The following is a 21,467-nucleotide window of genomic DNA, read 5'->3' as shown; positions in this document are numbered from 1 at the left end:
CTATATATGTGTAGATACCGTCCATTACAAGAACGGCTGTATCTTCTGTTAGTCAGAAAAAAGTTCTTTATGTGATTTCGATGATTTGGGAACGTGGGGCATAATGGGAACCCCTAGATATATAGATACAACATCTTGAAGAAAAGCTTTATTATATAGCCGAGGCAAAAACTTGAGAAACGTGTATATCAGTTTAACCAAACAATCAAAGTTGCAATTAAGCTTAAAGACTACATTGTCTGTAATTTTGTAAGTAAATGACCAGTGGCCTCTCGAGTAGATATAGAACTGTAGGTGGGGGAAGACGAAAACGACTAACCAAATCTTTAAACTGATCATGCGAAAAACTCACTTTAGATTGTAATAATCTTCGTTGCATACGTTTATAGTCTTTCTAAAATCAAGTTTCTTAGAGAAACCTTAAAATATTTCCCTCATATCATTAAGAAAACTGAGGAAACTTTTCTAATTTTAGACATGTAAATGTCATGCCCAACTCGCAAGTGGTTGTCTCTCAAATGAAAAACACAACGCTTGACCCCATCTGAAACTATAGCACACCTTGCTGTATGAAAATGTTTGCACGTGCTGAACGTGTAATGCTAAACCCTTTGACTCTTTGCGTCAAATAATGCATGTCGGCTTAGTTTTTCCAACAGAAATAACAGGAATAGTGGTGTTTGTACATGTAGAAGGATTTTAAGGACTTAAATTACGAGGCGTTCAAACACTATCATCATTCCATGTGCATTCAACTGAACTCTTTTCTGCATACACAGCTGCAATTCCTTCATATAAGTGGACGTACCTGATGCCGGGGTGGCAAGGGGACGGTAACTCTAACTGACCCATCCCCCATTTTTACTGTTCATTATTTTTTTTTTCTTTTATTTGCTTTCATCTTTGCACATTATCCTCAACGTACGTTTAAAAAAATTGTGATTTGAAAAAAAAATATTTCAGTAAAATCGTTGTTTGATAAATGTAACCTACATACAGAGTATGCATATAAAGCCGAAGAAAAAAGTGTGTTTAATAGTCTGCAGTAATATTTGAGGCGGCAATGACTTTTTTGACAAGGCATGAAAAGAAACGACGAAAATCCATTGATAGAGTCCATTGACATTGGAAATTTGTGTAGGGGTAGCTAGGGACAAAATATTTGTAAGCAGTGGGTTGGGTGGCGGCAGCCCCCCCCCCCCCCCCCCCCTCGAAGCTGAGCAATATTTTTCATTTATGGTGGCAATAAATTTAATCTAGTACATTGTATTAGTTTCTGAGGAACTTAGACACGATTTGAGCTCAAACTTTTTTTTCAAATTACATCTTTCCTGTGCCTAGAATGGTTTACACATGTATAAATATTGTTAAATATGCGTCTTCAGAATTTCGAATATGAACTCCAAGTTACAAGCAAGATACCGAATTTGAAATTCTTTGCTTTGTAAACAAAGCTTTCTCGCATTTAATTTTTAGTCAATCTGATTCAAAATACACAAGTAAACCATTTAATACATGTGAACAAAGTAAGAATTTTTGCCCAGCAAACTGCAAACGATATATAGGGGCCTAGCGGAGCGCTAAAAATTCAATTCGGTAGCGACAAATGTAATTATTTGATAAACCAAAGTTTGCAAATGAGTTGTCAGAAATTCAAAGTGTAAAAAAAAAATCAAATGGAATCCAAATCACTTCATAATCCGACGAAAAACTACACTGTATATCAGAAGATCTTTGAAGTAGAATGTATCTTTTCAACGACATATGTATTTAAAAAAAATGTATCCTTTTGGCATGGTAGTGTACATAATGTAGTCTTGGGTCGAATAAGCATTGGGTCGAAATATCTAAAGACCGAAACACTCGAGGCTTCCGGTTTGGACAGACGTGCGGGATTTTTCAACCCACAGAAAATAAACAAACCATGCAGATCATCACATAAACTTTCAATTGGTTAACACATTAGAAATGGCACCCACCCAATCCCGCCGATCTTACACGGCTGGTTTTAAACTAGAGGTAATAGCCTTTGCTGAACAAAATGGGGGTAACATGGCAGCGGAGAGAAAATTTGGCGTGACCGAGAAAGTTATCAGAGGCTGGAGAAAACAGAAAGATGCATTACAGCGGACGAAAAAGTCACGGAAATCGTTTCGAGGGCGTGCAGCTAAAAAGACATTAATACCGGAGGGAAACTTGGAAAAATTTGTTGTGGTAAAGAGGAAAGCAGCCAGAAGAGGCGTTGACATTGTGTATGATTTTCAATCCACTGAGGCTCCAAAAAAGGAGATTGAGTGGAATGTTCAATCAGAAGTACTAGAGAGGGAACATAACTGTGGTTTTCAACATGCTGAAACTCAAGAAATGGAGCCCATGAGGGTTTTACAATCTCTTAACTCATTGGAAAGGCGTCCGGACTATGATTTTCAATCCACTGAGGTAAAGGAGAGAGAGCCTATCAGGGATTTACAAACTGCTGTCTCACTGAAAAAGGAACCTAAATGGGACAACCAATCCACTGAGGTACAAGAAACAGAAAATAATTCACATGCAGTTTTTCAATCTGTGGAAAGACATAATACACTTAACAATCAAGTTGGAAATATAGGTACAGAAATGTCAACCAAAAAGTCCCGGAAATCTTACACTGCTGGATTTAAGTTAGCAGTAATAGCTTTTGCAGAGAAAAATGGAGGAAATATGGCAGCAGAGAGAAAGTTTGGCGTAGGAGAAAAAGTTATCAGAGGCTGGCGAAAACAGAAAAAGGCCCTTCAGCAAACCAGAAAGTCAAAGAAAGCTTTTCGCGGACTTGCAGCACAATGGCCAGACCTAGAGGACAAGCTAGAGGAATATGTCAAGGAGCAGAGAGCTGCCAGTAGGGATTTGAGTACTCTCAAAATAAGACTGAAAGCAAAAGAGATGGCAAAAGAGATGCAAATCAACAATTTTGAGGGATGTAAATCTTGGTGTTTCCGCTTCCTGAGGCGAAAGAATATTGTTCTCCGACAACGCAAGAACCATGCAAAGGAGAAAGATGTCTTTTCACAGCAGACAAATAGCTCAAGCGAATCATTTCAGGAAAGTGAAGCAAAAAGCCAAGAACTGGATGGAAACCTTGAGAATTTTGTAGTGGTAAAAACAGAAGCAGCCAGTAGTTACATAGACACTGTGCAGGAATTTCAATCAGCTGAAGCACCAAAATTGGAGCCTGACTGGGAAGTTCGGTTAGCAGAGGAACCAGAAATGGAGCCAAATTTTGATATTCAATCCACTGAAGCACAGAAAATGGGACCTGTTTTGGATTTACATTTAAATGACTCATTGGAAAGGGATCCTATGAACTGTGATTTACAATCAGTGGAGGCACTGAAAAGGGAGCCAGATTCAGACCGGGATGTTCAATTAATGAAGGCATCAAAAATGGAGCCAAATTATGTTGTCGAATCAACTGAGAGACAGAAATTGGAACCTGTTTTGGATTTACAATCAAATGACTTATTGGAAAGGGATAACAACTGTGAATTTCAAAATGCTGAGACAGCAGGAAGGGTGCGTGTTTGGGATTTACAATCATTTGACTCGTCAGAAAGTGAGATTAACTGTGGTTTTCAATCCTTTGTCACTGAGGCACCACAATGTGAGTCTACCAGGGATACTCAAACTGCTGTTGAGCCCAAAATAGAGCCAAACAGGGATTTTTGTTTCACCAAAAAACAGAAAAGAACTCCTAACAGTCAAGTTGGAAATAAAGACCAAATAACTTCAACTACGAAGACACGCAAATCTTACACTGCTGGATTTAAGTTAGAAGTAATAGCTTTTGCGGAAAAAAATGGAGGAAATAGGGCAGCTGAAAGAAAGTTTGGTGTGGGTGAGAAAGCCATCAGAGACTGGCGAAAACAGAAAAAGGCCCTTCAGCAAACCAGAAAGTCAAAGAAAGCTTTTCGCGGACTTGCAGCACAGTGGCCAGACCTAGAGGACAAGCTAGAGGAATATGTCAAGGAGCAGAGAGCTGCCAGTAGGGATTTGAGTGCTATCAAAATAAGACTAAAAGCAAAAGAGATGGCAAAAGAGATGCAGATCCACAATTTTGAGGGAAATGCATCTTGGTGTTTCCGCTTCCTGAGGCGAAAGAATATTGTTCTCCGACAATGCAAGAACCATGCAAAGGAGAAAGATGTCTTTTCACAGCAGACAAATAGCTTATGTGAATCATTTCAAGGAAGTGAAGCAAAAAGCCAAGAACTGGATGGAAACCTTGAGAATTTTGTGGTGGTAAAAACAGAAGCAACCAGAAGTTACATAGACACTGTGCAGGAATTTCAATCAGCTGAAGCACCAAAATTGGAGCCTGACTGGGAAGTTCGGTTAGCAGAGGAACCAGAAATGGAGCCAAATTGTGATATTCAATCCACTGAAGCACAGAAAATAGGACCTGTTTTGGATTTACAATTAAATGACTCATTGGAAAGGGATTCTATGAACTGTGATTTACAATCAGCGAATGCACTGAATAGGGAGCCAGATTCAGACCGGGATGTTCAATTAATGAAGGCATCAAAAATGGAGCCAAATTATGTTGTCGAATCAACTGAGAGACAGAAATTGGAACCTGTTTTGGATTTACAATCAAATGACTTATTGGAAAGGGATAACAACTGTGAATTTCAAAATGCTGAGGCACCAGGAAAGGTGCGTGTTTGGGATTTACAATCATTTGACTCGTCAGAAAGTGAGATTAACTGTGGTTTTCAATCCTTTGTCACTGAGGCACCACAATGTGAGTCTACCAGGGATACTCAAACTGCTGTTGAGCCCAAAATAGAGCCAAACAGGGATTTTTGTTTCACCAAAAAACAGAAAAGAACTCCTAACAGTCAAGTTGGAAATAAAGACCAAATAACTTCAACTACGAAGACACGCAAATCTTACACTGCTGGATTTAAGTTAGAAGTAATAGCTTTTGCGGAAAAAAATGGAGGAAATAGGGCAGCTGAAAGAAAGTTTGGTGTGGGTGAGAAAGCCATCAGAGACTGGCGAAAACAGAAAACGGCCCTTCAGCGAACCAGAAAGTCAAAGAAAGCTTTTCGCGGACTTGCAGCACAGTGGCCAGACCTAGAGGACAAGCTAGAGGAATATGTCAAGGAGCAGAGAGCTGCCAGTAGGGATTTGAGTGCTATCAAAATAAGACTAAAAGCAAAAGAGATGGCAAAAGAGATGCAGATCCACAATTTTGAGGGAAATGCATCTTGGTGTTTCCGCTTCCTGAGGCGAAAGAATATTGTTCTCCGACAATGCAAGAACCATGCAAAGGAGAAAGATGTCTTTTCACAGCAGACAAATAGCTTATGTGAATCATTTCAAGGAAGTGAAGCAAAAAGCCAAGAACTGGATGGAAACCTTGAGAATTTTGTGGTGGTAAAAACAGAAATAACCAGTAGTTACATAGACACTGTGCAGGAATTTCAATCAGCTGAAGCACCAAAAATGGAGCCTGACTGGGAAGTTCGGTTAGCAGAGGAACCAGAAATGGAGCCAAATTGTGATATTCAATCCACTGAAGCACAGAAAATGGGACCTGTTTTGGATTTACAATTACCGGTAAATGACTCATTGGAAAGGGATCCTATGAACTGTGATTTACAATCAGTGGAGGCACTGGAAAGGGAGCCAGATTCAGACCGGGATGTTCAATTAATGAAGGCATCAAAAATGGAAAAATTTCAATCAGTTGAAGAACCAAAAATGGAGCCTGACTGGGAAGTTCGGTTAGCAGAGGAACCAGAAATGGAGCCAAATTGTGATATTCAATCCACTGAAGCACAGAAAATGGGACCTGTTTTGGATTTACAATTAAATGACTCATTTGAAAGGGATCCTATGAACTGTGATTTACAATCAGCGGAGGCACTGAAAAGGGAGCCAGATTCAGACCGGGATGTTCAATTAATGAAGGCATCAAAAATGGAGCCAAATTATGTTGTCGAATCAACTGAGAGACAGAAATTGGAACCTGTTTTGGATTTACAATCAAATGACTTATTGGAAAGGGATAACAACTGTGAATTTCAAAATGCTGAGACAGCAGGAAGGGTGCGTGTATGGGATTTACAATCATTTGACTCGTCAGAAAGTGAGATTAACTGTGGTTTTCAATCCTTTGTCACTGAGGCACCACAATGTGAGTCTACCCGGGTTACTCTAACTGCTGTTGAACCAGAAATAGAGCCAAACAGGGATTTTCATTCCACCGAAAAACAGAAAAGAACTCCTAACAGTCAAGTTGAAAATATAGACCAATTAACTTCAACTACAAAGACACGCAAATCTTACACTGCTGGATTTAAGTTGGGAGTAATAGCTTTTGCGGAGGAGAATGGAGGAAACATGGCAGCAGAGAGAAAGTTTGGTGTCTGTGAAAAAAATATCAGGGACTGGCGAAAACAGAAAACGGCCCTTCAGCAAACCAAAAAGTCAAAGAAATCCTTCCGCGGACATGCAGCACAATGGCCAGACCTAGAGGACAAGCTAGAGGAATATGTCAAAGAGCAGAGAGCTGCCAGTAGGGATTTGAGTGCTATCAAAATAAGACTGAAAGCAAGAGAGATGGCAAAAGAGATGCAGATGAACAATTTTGAGGGATGTAAATCTTGGTTTTCACGCTTCATGAGGCGAAAGAATATTGTTCTCAGACAATGCAGAAACCATTCAAAGAATTTATCAGTACAATCAATTGAATTGGCAGAAAGTGAGCCCATCTGTGATTTTCTATCAGCTGTCCCCGAGGCACCACAAAGGGAGACTACCAGGGATTTGCAAGTTGCTGTTTTACCAGGAAAGGAGTTACATAGAGATTTCCAATCAACTGAAGAACAGAAAAGAAATCATAACATTCAAGTTGGAAATAAGGACACCAAAACATTATTTATAAAGCCACGCAAATCTTACACTGCTGGATTTAAGTTAGAAGTAATAGCTTTTGCAGAAAAAAATGGAGGAAACATGGCAGCAGAAAAAAAGTTTGGTGTCTGTGAAAAAAATATCAGGGACTGGCGAAAACAGAAATTGGCCCTTCAGCAAACCAAAAAGTCAAAGAAATCCTTCCGCGGACATGCAGTAAAATGGCCAGACCTAGAGAACAAGCTAGAGGAATACATAATGGAGCAGAGAGCTGCCAGTAGGGATTTGAGTACTCTCAAAATAAGACTGAAAGCAAGAGAGATGGCAAAAGAGATGCAGATCCGCAATTTTGAGGGAAATGCATCTTGGTGTTTACGCTTCCTGAGGCGAAAGAATATTGTTCTCAGACAATGCAAGAACCATGCAAAGGAGAAAGATGTCATTTCACAGCAGACAAATAGCTCATGTGAATCATTTCAAGGAAGTGAAGCAAAAAGCCAAGAACTGGATGGAAATCTTGAGAAATTTGTAGTGGTGAAAACAGAAGCAACCAATAGTTACATAGACACTGTGCAGGAATTTCAATCAGCTGAAGAACCAAAAATGGAGCCTGACTTGGAAGTTAGGTTAGCAGAGGAACCAGAAATGGAGCCAAATTGTGATATTCAATCAACTGAGGCACAGAAAATGGGACCTGTTTTGGATTTACAATTAAATGACTCATTGGAAAGGGGTCCTATCAACTGTGATTTACAATCAGGGGAGGCACTGGAAAGGGAGCCTGATTCAGACCGGGATGTTCAATTAATGAAGGCATCAAAAATGGAGCCAAATTATGTTGTCGAATCAACTGAGAGACAGAAATTGGAACCTGTTTTGGATTTACAATCAAATGACTCATTGGAAAGGGATAACAACTGTGAATTTCAAAATGCCGAGACACCAGGAAGGGTGCGTGTTTGGGATTTACAATCATTTGACACAGCAGACAGTGAGATTAACTGTGGTTTTCAATCCTTTGTTACTGAGGCACCACAATGTGAGTCTACCCGGGTTACTCTAACTGCTGTTGAACCAGAAATAGAGCCAAACAGGGATTTTCATTCCACCGAAAAACAGAAAAGAACTCCTAACAGTCAAGTTGAAAATATAGACCAATTAACTTCAAATACAAAGACACGCAGATCTTACACTGCTGGATTTAAGTTGGAAGTAATAGCTTTTGCAGAGGAGAATGGAGGGAACATGGCAGCAGAGAGAAAGTTTGGCGTAGGAGAAAAAGTTATCAGAGGCTGGCGAAAACAGAAATTGGCCCTTCAGCAAACCAAAAAGTCAAAGAGATCCTTCCGCGGACATGCAGCACAGTGGCCAGACCTAGAGGACAAGCTAGAGGAATATGTCAAAGAGCAGAGAGCTGCCAGTAGGGATTTTAGTGCTATCAAAATAAGACTGAAAGCAAGAGAAATGGCAAAAGAGATGCAGATCCACAATTTTGAGGGAAATGTATCTTGGTGTTTCCGCTTCATGAAGCGAAAGAATATTGTTCTCCGACAACGCAAGAACCATTCAAAAGATTTATCAGGACAATCAATTGAATTGGCAGAAAGTGAGCCCATCTGTGATTTTCTATCAGCTGTCCCTGAGGAACCGCAAAGGGAGACTACCAGGGATTTACAAGTTGCTGTTTTACCAGGAAAGGAGTTAAATATGGATTTCCAATCAACTGAAGAACAGAAAAGAACTTGTAACAATCAAGTTGGAAATAAGGACATTAAAACTGAGACTTTAAAACCACGCAAATCTTACACTGCTGGATTTAAGTTGGAAGTAATCGCTTTTGCAGAGGAGAATGGAGGAAACATGGCAGCAGAAAAAAAGTTTGGTGTGAGTAAAAAAAATATCAGGGGCTGGCGAAAACAGAAATTGGCCCTGCAACAAGCAAAAAAGTCAAAGAAATCCTTCAACGGACATGCAGTACAATGGCCAGACCTAGAGGACAAGCTAGAGAAATACATAATGGAGCAGAGAGCTGCTAAAAGACACTTAAATGGTGTCAAAATAAGACTGAAAGCAAGAGAAATGGCAAGGGAGATGGGGATCCACGATTTTGAGGGAACTGCTTCTTGGTGTTTTCGCTTCATGAAACGAAAGAATATTGTTCTCCGACAACTCAAAAACCATTCAAAGGATTTATCAGGACAATCAATTGAATTGGCAGAAAATGAGCCCATCTGTGATTTTCTATCAGATGTCTCTGAGGAACCGCAAAGGGAGAATACCAGGGATTTGCAAGTTGCTGTTTTACCAGGAAAGGAGTTAAATAGGGATTTCCAATCAACTGAAGAACAGATAAGAACTCGTAACAATCAAGTTGGAAATAAGGACATTAAAACTGAGACTTTAAAACCACGCAAATCTTACACTGCTGGATTTAAGTTGGAAGTAATCGCTTTTGCAGAGGAGAATGGAGGGAACATGGCAGCAGAAAAAAAGTTTGGTGTGAGTGAAAAAAATATCCGGGGCTGGCGAAAACAGAAATTGGCCCTGCAACAAGCAGAAAAGTCAAAGAAATCCTTCCGCGGACATGCAGCACAATGGCCAGACCTAGAGGACAAGCTAGAAAAATACATAATGGAGCAGAGAGCTGCTAAAAGACACTTAAATGGTGTCAAAATAAGACTGAAAGCAAGAGAGATGGCAAGGGAGATGGGGATCCACGATTTTGAGGGAACTGCCTCTTGGTGTTTCCGCTTCATGAAACGAAAAAATATTGTTCTCAGACATTGCAAGTTCACGTCGAAGGATCTGGAGGTCAGTCCATAGGATCCCGTTTAATGAGAGGATGATTGTGGACACATAAGTTATTATAAAATGTGAAGTTGTGTTTTACATGTGAACTTGAAGTATGGTTTTGAAATTGGTAGTGTAAATGCATTTTAAAATGATTTTTTGACTGGGAATAAATAAATATAATTTTTTTTACCATTGATTTATGTTTTTTTAATGGGGGAGTATTTTAGATTTTTTCCAGTAGCTTTTTGTGCTGCAGATAATGCAGGTTTTTGGACATCATGCATGTATGTAAAATATGCACAGCTGCAAATATAAGTGCCAGATATACAAAGTCAAGCTATGGTATTTTTTTTCATGGAATGTTGAATTTCTTGGTCTAAAGCTTTCATATCAATACACGATTTTATATATTGTACTGTTAGTTCACTTTGATTTGTTGTGGCTCAATTTCTCAGATTTCATGGGCCCCACCACAGTAATTTTATTTTGTTAACCTTACATCAAAGATATATAATTATATCAAACCAACAAACCAAAATATATGTAATATACACATGTATGTCAATTAAGCCTGTAAAAAATGACAATACACCACAAATATGGTTTCACAGTACCTTCTGAATTCAATTGCTGGACATGTATAAATTAAAACAAAACTAACTGCACATTCTACTTCTAGAATAGGTTTCCATGGCAACTGGGATGTCATTTTAAACATTGTTGCATTTATTACAAACCATTAAAATTATATACATGAACCAAAAAAGAGGAGAAATAAAAAAAAATTAAACAAGATCTTAATTACATAATTATCAAGCTATTTTGTATTTGATACCATAAAAGCCTATTTGATTAGAGTTAATAACTCTGTTGCTCAGGTGACAGATTAATTTTTCAACTAGAGGCCCAGGGGCATTATTGCTCACCTGAGCAACAAAAGTGATACCTCTGAACAGAGGCTTTATGGTATCATATACATAATATCTTGATACTTTAGTAATTAAGATCTTTTTTACAGACACTTGAGATGTTCCTCAATTTCAAATAGTGATCAGAATGGCGCGATTCCGCTTATAGCTCAGTGAGCTAGAAAAGCCACAATAGATGGCATATACTGTATGCACAAACAATTGATTTTAGTTGATGTAGCAGCTTTTATCTCAGAATTGCCAATGAAAAGCAAAGACGACTTGCCTTTTCTTTTTCAATAGATAAAAAAATAATAAATTCTTCTGATATTTTCATATATTTTGCATACAATTCCATAACCTGAGTGACAGGTTGACTATTATGAATAGATTATCAAGAATTGACTGAATCTTAAAGTTGAAGTATATGAAGTTGATTTTTTGCATTATTATATAAGAGTTTTTTTGTTTTTTTTAATTAAAAATGTCATAGACCAGTGGGAGAGAAAGCACAAGACGTATTAGATAAAAATGAAATTGATTTTTAACACAATCAGGCACTATATACTTTTCTTTATTATCATTAATGATAAGTATATAAGCATTTTACACATTATAAATGGGGGTTATTTTGATGAAACTCATTTCTCTGGATAATCGAAATTAAGTGTCTGATATGCTGAAAACTTGCTAGCTTCCTGGGGCTTTGCCCTGGACCCATTTGGAGCCTCAATGCAGCACCAACCCCCTGCCTTAATTTGCTTCCACAATAAACAAACCTTAGTTCCCTCCTGGTAAGTATCTGGTATAGTTGTGATAAGTTTTTAATTACAAAATTTCTTGGTTCTAAATGGCCATGCTAGGGAAGAGTTCGTCAATAGATGGCACGTACTGTGTTAGAGGTTGTGGCAAAAATGAACAATATCTGAGATGAGGAATTATTGAAGTTTGAAGTATAAACAAAACCAAAGCTTTATTGAATTATATCTTTTTAATTATAACTTATTTTTAAACAGGATAAAAAAGCAAAAAAAAAAAAAAAAAAAAAAAATACACACCATATGATATATACATGTATATTAAGTCCAATTTAAAAAAAAAAGTCACCAAAAATTAATCTAAATCATGTATGTATATGCATATATGTTATACATCAAACATGTACTTAAATTAAAATGATTTGACAAGTATCAAATATTGACCAATACTGAATCGGACATAATTTCTACATGTTTCAAAAGAATAGCATTTATAAATTTTAAAAAAGCATAAATAATACTGGCCATGACCATACTTTGTTAATGGTTTAAAGTTGATTTTGAGGAATATTTTTAAACTCAAGATATTGCTACAGTAACTTATATAGGGCTATTCTCGTATCAAAATTTCAATGAAAGTATTTACATTTGTATTATATTAATTAAAAGAACTGCATGTTATCAATAACCAATAAGTTCATCATTAAATCCAGACATGTATACACATGTAAAATAACATATTTATATATAAAGACTAGTCTAGTGTTACATATTAATACACTGTATTCATATTTTAATTAACAGATAAAAAAAATACATTTAAAATTTTATAGTTAAACTTATGGTAAAAAGATTACATAAAATGTTAAGCTGTAAACCATATATGTATTGAGGAGTTAAGCAGACAACAGAATGCTTAAATTTCTTCCTAGTTGAGTATAAGAGACATGTTATTTATGTCTCTGTAGTAGTACAATTAAATATAAATTATAGAATTGAAAGTGTTAATATAGTTATACTGCTCTACCAGAAACAAGACAGTAACATGTATATAATATTTGTTTATTACCAATTTCTTTACATAAATTCTTTTATTTATTAAGTGTAATACTTTTCATAAAAGAGGCATGGTCCAAATTAAGATTCACATATGGAATCATACATTACCTACATCTACTTGATTAAAATAACTAAGTTTTGAATATTATCAGAACATTTATATTCTCAATTTGTTATTGATTTTTATAGTACATTCATTCTATATGTTGGAAATAGAAATAAATGATATATTATGCAAAAAAGCTTGAACATATATAGATGAAAGAGAGAGAGACAGAGAGAGAGAGAGAGATTTTGAATCAATGATTCTACATCTTAAACTCCTAAAATATTTTTAAAAGAAAATGATGCTTATTGAGACATTGGCTACCAGTAATAATAGAATCATAGTCACTTTGTAAATTGTAAGAAAAAAAATGTCATGATTGTATAACATATGCACAATTGCATGTAAATTGTGTCTTCAACCTCTTAATACACACTTGTACAGTAATTAACTGCATAACAAAATAATGGCCACGCTGTTGTGCATTAACAAAGTGCAATCATAAAAAAATTAAAAGCATCAGATCTATCCATGAACATTCATATTTAATCTAGAACACTTAAAAAAATGATGGGGGTATACAATTCAAATCATACGGTTCCACCACCTTCAAAAAAAAATTTCAAATCAAATTTTTCTATAAATTAAAAGCACCTCAAAGTTATAAAAAAACATTTCAAATTGATATTTTAACCCCTGAACACATTGGACGGAAACCATTCACAAAGACCCCATAGTAAAATGACTGTCATCAGAGAGACATACAGAAAATGTTTACAGCAGTATTAAATCAAAAAAGTAAAATCATTATAAAGCAAAATATCACAAAACATAATACAGTTGGAATTGATTATGATTGTACAAAATTCAAGATGCTGAATGATTGAATTGGAATGTAAATTCACCTGAATAATAAAAGTCAATGAAATAAGTAATTTAAAAACCAAAAAAATTACAAGATCTTAAAAATTGAAGTCAAGTACTAAAAAAGTTCTTTGTAATGGTTCTTAACTTCTACAAGACATCAATATCGAACTGTACAACTACATATAATAATGGAATGCTGATTTATACGAAAAATGCCACAACTTGAGACATATACAACCCTTTCGATATAAATACTGTATCTGATTCAGTACATTTATGTAGGGATTTTTTGTTCAAACAAATGCTGTTTCGTAATACATATGTTGCACAAGTGGCATTGTATTTAAAATTTTCAAGACATATTTCAAAATTATAAGACCTGGCCCCATTGTCACCAAAATATTCAAGTCACTCAATTCAAACCTCAACTAAGATCCTTAAAAGAAAAGTGTATGAATTTGAGGTAAAAACTCACACTTGAGGCCGAGTCTTAACCTGAGGAAAGTTGGTGACAGTGGGGCTAGATCTGTTATATAACTTTTTACCAGTATTCCAGTACCAGTAGTTATAGTAAATTACCAGGATTTTCCCTGTCTTAGTAAATTTCCAAGACCATATCAAGATTCAAATATTCTATTTTTATAAAGATTTCCTTTCAAACACATAACATAAAAATCTACAATCCATTGTATTTTCTTCTCAAAAACAAGTCATGTTATTCAAAAACAAAATAATGTATAAAACACCTACAGATGGTTGTATTGTTGAGTAGTTAAATACATCTACAGTTTTATTGACACGGTATTTAATTTACTGTACTAATGAACAAATTGTAACCTTTACACTTACTGAACATAGTCTGTACGTTTACATTTACATATACCAATTATCAATAACAGTCACATACATTTACATGCAAATAATATGACTGAAACATACATGTTTATTTAATACATAAAAACCCTGTAATTTTTAAAAATAGATATAAATCCATCATCCTCTTCGTCAAAAATTCAAAAAATTGAAATCTTAATAAAAAACCCCCACATAAATCCATCAACAAAAATAGACATTTCAAAATGCTCTCTGTAACAAAAGAGTCTCATATTATTGGCATTATGTGGAAGCGACAGATGCAGTATTCTTTCATTATGTATTGAAAATGACTTTCAGGTGAAGATATAGAGGCTTGACTGTTAACAATTTGATTTGTTTCCTTTTGTAGTCAGCAGGCTTCTGGTATCTGTTAAAATAAAGCAATTCACTAAGTTTTCCATTACTATATGACAGCGACTAAACACATATTATTTACCGGTATTTACATTTTCCAGTATGTGTCTTTGCCTGTGATAACACTACATATCGATTTTGTACTATAAAACCCATAACTTCAAATGAAGCCAAATTGAGGCGCCAGCGGGTTTGCTTATTAATATTTAAATATATAATCGTATGATGGCTAATTAAAATTATATAAGTAATATGGAATCATTCTTTGAATATTATGAGGTGATAATTTTGGTCGGGGCGTGATCAAATCTATCATAAAGCCCTTTGGGCTTTATTGGATTTGATCACGCCCCGACCAAAATTATCACCTCATAATATTCAAAGAATGATTCCTTATTCCTAATGTATTTACTATTATTAACAAATGTAAAATAAGTGTTTTCACTAGTGTCTGTTGCCTTCAAGATAAATATGACTCATGAATGAAGTATTACTTGCCAAAACATAATAATTATAAATCAAAATATTAATGGGGACCAAAGAAAGAAAAAATAAACGCTCAAAAGAGTACTGTAAACATATTATTTTTGGTGTGTACCATATTTGGCAGAAATTAGTTTTTGCACAATTTTTTGTGGATTTGAACTAGTGTATTCCTGAATGTGACTATATTCTTATACATCTATGCATTGCATTTAGCGATGTACTTGATTTAACGGAAACCACATTCCGCCAAAAGCGCTAAATAGAATACACAGCCAAATGTAGTAAGTTTACAGTAGGATATCAGTAATTCAAAAAGAGCTGCATTGGTTACTTACAGCTCTAGAGCCACAGGTCCTTCCTTAATCTCATCCTTCTCCATAAATGCCCAGCACTTCGTACTAATGATGTTTTTCTTTGGTTTAAAATGTTTGAACTCAAAAAATATTGAAAACCCTGCAAAAAATGAAACTAATTGAATAGCTTATAAAGTGTATTATCTAATGGAGAAAAATCTATGAATGCTGGTATATATTGCAAATATGTTCATCTGATTGATATGGCTTGTCCAAGAGCAGTTACAATGTATTAAAAGAATAAAGATGATATTAAGAAAATATGATGATACCATTATATTTTAGACTAAACCATAATTATAGAACAACAATTACAAGAGACATATCTCAACATCTTTGAAAAACATTAGTAAAATACATGTGAAACTAGACAATAAAGAAAAAAGTATTCCTTTCCAATAGAAAGCTGGAACTAATATTATAAAATATGAAATGTTTTAAAAGTAAATGCCCTCCTCCCTCAAAGAAAATGTGCCCTCCTACACAATTTTGAAGTTAGTTCATTCTTTAATTCACAAAATCCTCAACATACTGAGCAGACAACATCTTCCTATGTTATGAAAGTGTAGTTCGGTGAATTGACTCTGACCTCAAGACCTCAACATCAATAAGGGTCACATATTCCTTTATAAGCCTGTCAACAAAGTGGTTTTTGTTTTGTCTGATCAGCAAAAAGTTCTTATTCTGTAACACTTAATTACCTGATCTACCAACAGACCAACTGGTAAGTGCTAAACACAAATGAATTAACCCTCTTTAACCGAAGTGGGGCATCAAAAAATTTCTTTCCCCAGAACTACGACAGGTGCACCGTACTTAATATCATTTATTACCTACATAACATGTATTCTTACCAGCAATGTACAAGTATGCTGAAAATAAATCTGGTCTCTAGTGCACTAGTGAACCATATAACCACTATACCAATAGAAAAATCCCTATGTTGTTAGTAAAAATGTCCCATTTTTTACCATATTATGCCATCATTTTTATCAATACAATCCTCCTCATAAGCCTTAAAAGGAAATGAAATGCTACATTTCAAACTTTTGTTTAATATTATAAAAAATTATTACTTTTTTCATCTTTCATTACTTTTTATAGTCTTATAATCATACTACAACAGCAGATGCATTCCACTGGACTTACCATTAGGAAGACTTTCCAATGATTTCTGGATGTGGACCTCTTCATTGAAAACAATACATTTGTTCTCTTTCTTTGAAGCCACTGGTGTGTCTTGTGATGTTGTCAGATCTGCTCCCATCATATCTGGAATTTTATAGATGGATTAACACAATTTTTTTTAGCATGCTCAATAAGAGTATGCTCAAGACAAGGATTTTTTTTTTACACTTTGACTTTCAATCTAAAAATTTACCCAGAGGCACAGTGAGGAAGAAGGTTAAAACAGATTTGCCAAATTTTGAGAAAAAAATATATTCAAGGCATCAAATATCAAACAAACTATTTCAGCAGCACAGGGTCCTTGAGGAATCTCTGAACAAAAATGCAATATGAATATTTGCTGTAAAAGTTTCATAAAGAAAGTCTCTAAAGAACCCTAAATTTCTTGGACAGTAATTAAAGTATCTCACCTTTCACTGACACTGTGATATAGGGCTCGATGAACTGGGTGGCATCTTTCAGTCCTATTTTCTCTATCTTTACAGTGAGGACTTTCATTCCACTGTAAGCTAAAGGTCTTGGTAGCAAGCTCCCTTTAGCTAAAACATTATGTAAAAATTGCCACATTTTTTTTTATCAAGTTACCATTCAGTTATATACCATTCAAGTTTTCATGAAAGTTGAAACAACAATGCTAAATCATTATATATTCATATTACGGTAGTATATTTACATCTAACTGAGTATAATTCCCTCAATTTCTTACAGAGACTTATAGTTGATTCATAGCTAGAGAAACAGCCAGATTGATATCCACACCCCTTGTTTTCAATTGTTCTAAACATACAGTGACTGACATTGACTGGAAACTGACAGGACTAAAATCTACACACCCCGTTTATCGATTGCTTGAAACATACAGTGACCTAAACAAAATCATTGACTGCACTACATAATCATGATGATGTCAGACTCAATTCCCATAAGAGATGATTTGGCTGTTTCTTTCCAGTAACATACTGATGTACATTAACAATAATTTCATATATTATTCTTAATTTTTATTATCGATTTATTAACTTCTTAAAAAACAGATGTAAATTGATGATTCATGCAAGTTATGAAGGTAGTGATCATTGCAGAAAAAATTATGTAACCTGCTCACAAGGATTATGTTTTTTTTTTTTGCACTGTCACCACCTTCATATCCCGCATTAATCACCAAGAGAGCATTTTATTGTTTAAATGAACTGCATTTAAGAAAAATGTCATTAATACAGTTGAACACTCCTATTAATTAAAAATATATGTACCTCTAGATCCCTGTTTGTCTTCATCCAAATCATCACTCTCTTGGGCTCTGGAATAATTCATATTTCTTTTTTACACCTACAGATACTCATGTCTAAGTAATATCAGTAAATCAACAACAAAAAAGGTAAGGTAAGATATCCAACATCCCATATGGAGTCACTTCAGAATGACCTTTCAATTAGAAACTGAAATCACATTTGCCCATTCTTGGCTGGTAGTTTGGAACATACCATATGAATTTCTTATTTCACAGACAAACCTAAACACCCATGGTGTCTAGCATCAACAAAGTATGTTGTCAGCATGATGTTTTAATTCTAGTTTCTTGTCAGTGATAAATGTATCACAAAAGAAAATAAAGATGTTTCAAATCTTTCATTTATTTGTTATGAAGTACCGTGGAATATCTGCATTTTACATTTGATCATTAATGAAGATAACAACATACAGACCTTTTCTGAGAGTTAGGAAGAGTTCGCGTCTGGAGCTGAGCTGCTATCACATCTACAGGAAAATCTCGACACCTCTGGTTCAAAATGCTGTCTAGAGCTTAAATAACAAAAACAAAAACAATGTAAGGTTCCTGAACTTCATGCATAACCAGGTGTATTTTGTTCTTGTATTTTTGTTCTATAAGGAAAAAAAGAATTTATATATAGTTTTCTTAGGTCAAAATGTTCAGTATGGGAATAACTCATTGCTGCATTTTGAATAAATAGAAAAACTAGTTATATCATTTTTGATCAATGCAGTAGAAAGTTGTTGTGTCTGAGAAGATAGGTTACCATGGTTACTTACTATTTCCTATTTTCTTCAAGTCATCTAAAAGTATTCCATTGATAGTATCTGGTGCCTAATGAAAATTAAAAAAAAAAATTCAATACAAGCTACTTCATAAAATCTGATGGTTAAATTATTCATTTTACAAAGATTGATTGATAATCAAGTTGTACAACTTATATTAATACAGTGTATATTTCGTTGACACTGATGTTAGCGCAAGGGGGTCACTGATGTAGGAAGAAGCCGAAGAACCCAGAAGGGCTAATGCATTGTCTGATACCGATCATGGGTTTTATCACACTTTAATATCATCACTACTTTGGCAGTACATTTTTAAACCAATTGTAGATGTGTGAAAAAATACAAATGGCAATGTTTGCCATTTTCTTTTTTTGAAAAATGACGAGATTACATGATAATTAACATACTGGTACATTTATTACAGTAACATGTGTATAAAGCCATGTCCTTTAACAACATAATACCAAATAATTCCAAGAAGGAAAAAGACAGAAAAGAAAGCAAATGAAAATGTTTTGACAAATTTCCATTTTATGAAATAGGTAATTATGGATTTCTCTGAATTTTTGATAAACAAATTTTGTGAACAAGAACAGATTTACCCACTTGTAAAGCTTTGCATCTCAGATCCAAGCATATCCCAATCTTCCTTAGGACTTTCTGCAAAATTTGGAAAGAAATGCATTCAAATCAGTCAACGATTTTTCAAAACCATCCAAAAATCAGAACTAAATTGCATTTAGCATATATTTAAGGTGGCACACCTCGCCTTAAAAATTTTGTTCAACTCATCAGAAAACGACTTGATTATGAAATACAATATATTGCACACTAAGTATACAAGTCAACCAGGCAAAAAAAAACCATTATGCAATTTATCATATTTATTGGAAAAAAACATGACTTTCTGAAATTTGATTCAATAAATATGAACAAAAGCCTTTAAGGTAGATTTGAACTCGGGATCTGTGGTTCACAAGTCTGATACGTTAATTTAAGCACTATGCTACAGTGATATTCAATCGTTCGATACAAACAATTTCACAATCATTTATTTTGTTATATTGTGACGAATTGCCTTAAAAAGTATAAGCCTTGATGTAGTTAGGTACCTTAAATGACATCTCATGGCAGGTAGAGCAAGATATAATATATGATACCTTATATAATTTATTTGAAAGTTAAAGGAAAAAAAAGGGTATCGCATGTACTGGTAGCTCCTGAATGGTGATTAACATACCTTTTGTTCGTCTGAGAATAAGGAAGAATCTGCATTGGCTAAATCATCGAGTTGTTTTGAAAGCCTGCAAATGTTAACAAATATGTCAATTAATACCTGTCTACAGTTGAACAGATGAATGACAACATGTTCTAAATGAATTTCATTGATAGAATATTTCTGCCTTTTGAGGATTAGAGCTATTTATCACATTACAATAAAGAGATCATGCATTGCCAATTATGGACATTTTACTTATAATAAGGTAAAACATTTTTTGTCATTGATAATTAATATAACATGTTTAAGGTACCAATGCATTGTACATAAAATTTATGTGTACTAGGTAATTCAATTTTAGTTGCTGAGAAGGTCAGCTAAATGCACTACCGGTACACAAAATAAACAGCCTGCACATCTTTATAATACATGTATATATGTTTCAACTCATTGATTCAGAGGAAAAGGTATAATTATTTAAACCAAATCTGTTTGTGTCTACCTTGTGTCAACCTATATAGCACATTTAAGAGAAATATTTATATATATTCTTCAGACTCTGAGATTAGGTACTGTACATATAAATAGATTGTATGAATATCATTCACACATTATTTTGTGACGGTCAAATTGGTTTGTCAGCGCAAGATAATTAACTCAGTTGGTAAACTGCACGACTAGAGATTCAGGGGGCCTGGGTTTGAACTTGGGTCTGGTCCGTCTTTTCTTTCCCATACTGTTACATTTGGTGCTATGATTATTTATGAGGCAACCCGAGGAATGTAACAGGCCAAACTGGTTTGATGGCCAGCACCAGAGGCATGTTCAACAGAGCGAATGCTCACAAGCTTGCGCTCACCAAATTTCCTTTTACTTGCAAAACTAACTTTAGCGTTCACTCTGCTGAACACGTTTCAGATTGCTCAGTTAGTAGAGCACTGGACCAAGAATTAAGGGGGAAATGGGTTTAAATCTCTGTCTGGTTATTATCAGATATTTCTGCCATCCTATAATGCCGGTGTCCTGAATGCAAATATAATTATAATTCTGTGTGGGCAATATATGCAAACCTAGCAAATTTGGATTTAGACATTAGATTAAAGAAAAGTTGTTATCAATACCCTTTACATGAAAGTTTGTACATTTATCACATACATAACTCCTTTTCTCTCATAACAAACACATGTGTAAACACTAAACAGGTATATTGTGCATTTTACATGTGGACAGATTCCATGGCCATTCACCTCATTATATGTATTCATTCAAACAAAAAAATCACCTTTTGTAGCCATCTATAGCTTCAATAGGCTGTCCCCATAAATCAAAATCTGTGCACTGTGCGAAGGATTTGCCCAGCGCCAATATTACTTGACGTTGTTCCTCCCCGCTTGTCATGTCAAATCTCTCTCACCAGCTACCGGAGTGTTTCGGGATTTACCGATAGTAAATTACTCCGAATAGAATCGCGATGTTTATTTCCAAAAAGGAAGTCGTTTGAACGGTTTAAATAAGTTTTTTCAATAGTATTCTACTATTTTTATATTAAAACCACATATTTTGGAATGCTTTGGTTTTTGTAAATGTTCGAATGAAGAGAAA

General features: G+C 34.9%; 2 protein-coding genes across 2 annotated transcripts; one reads left to right on the top strand and one right to left on the bottom strand.

The window, feature by feature from the left end:
* Window positions 1-1,870: 1,870 nt before the first annotated feature.
* LOC128177602 (uncharacterized) lies at window positions 1,871-9,882 on the top strand. The gene has a single exon (XM_052844375.1). The coding sequence runs from the start codon at window positions 1,969-1,971 to the stop codon at window positions 9,721-9,723; it is 7,755 nt and encodes a 2,584-aa protein (XP_052700335.1). The 5' UTR covers window positions 1,871-1,968; the 3' UTR covers window positions 9,724-9,882.
* Window positions 9,883-12,405: 2,523 nt separating this feature from the next.
* LOC128175077 (axin interactor, dorsalization-associated protein-like) lies at window positions 12,406-21,467 on the bottom strand. The gene is made up of 10 exons (XM_052840486.1): window positions 21,148-21,467; window positions 19,887-19,950; window positions 19,253-19,306; window positions 18,641-18,695; window positions 18,295-18,391; window positions 17,842-17,888; window positions 16,999-17,127; window positions 16,550-16,672; window positions 15,383-15,500; window positions 12,406-14,574 (listed from the first exon to the last, which is right to left on the bottom strand). Exons 1-10 carry the CDS (start codon window positions 21,261-21,263, stop codon window positions 14,481-14,483), a joined length of 897 nt encoding a protein of 298 aa, XP_052696446.1. The 5' UTR covers window positions 21,264-21,467; the 3' UTR covers window positions 12,406-14,480.

Source organism: Crassostrea angulata, chromosome 3 (genome assembly GCF_025612915.1).
Source record: "Crassostrea angulata isolate pt1a10 chromosome 3, ASM2561291v2, whole genome shotgun sequence".
NCBI classification, from domain to species: Eukaryota; Metazoa; Mollusca; class Bivalvia; order Ostreida; family Ostreidae; genus Magallana; species Magallana angulata.
This window is presented reverse-complemented; position numbering and strand designations above follow the sequence as displayed.

What these genes read in the sequence shown, in the direction of transcription:
- LOC128177602 (XM_052844375.1), top strand. Translation starts at nt 1,969, where the DNA reads ATGGCACCCACCCAATCCCGCCGATCTTACACGGCTGGTTTTAAACTA.
- LOC128175077 (XM_052840486.1), bottom strand. Translation starts at nt 21,263, where the DNA reads ATGACAAGCGGGGAGGAACAACGTCAAGTAATATTGGCGCTGGGCAAA. An exon ending in CTTGAAGAAAATAGGAAATA is followed by an intron (nt 18,392 to 18,640) that starts GTAAGTAACCAT and finishes TTGTTATTTAAG; the next exon opens with CTCTAGACAGCATTTTGAAC. An exon ending in GGACCTGTGGCTCTAGAGCT is followed by an intron (nt 14,575 to 15,382) that starts GTAAGTAACCAA and finishes TTATTTTAACAG; the next exon opens with ATACCAGAAGCCTGCTGACT.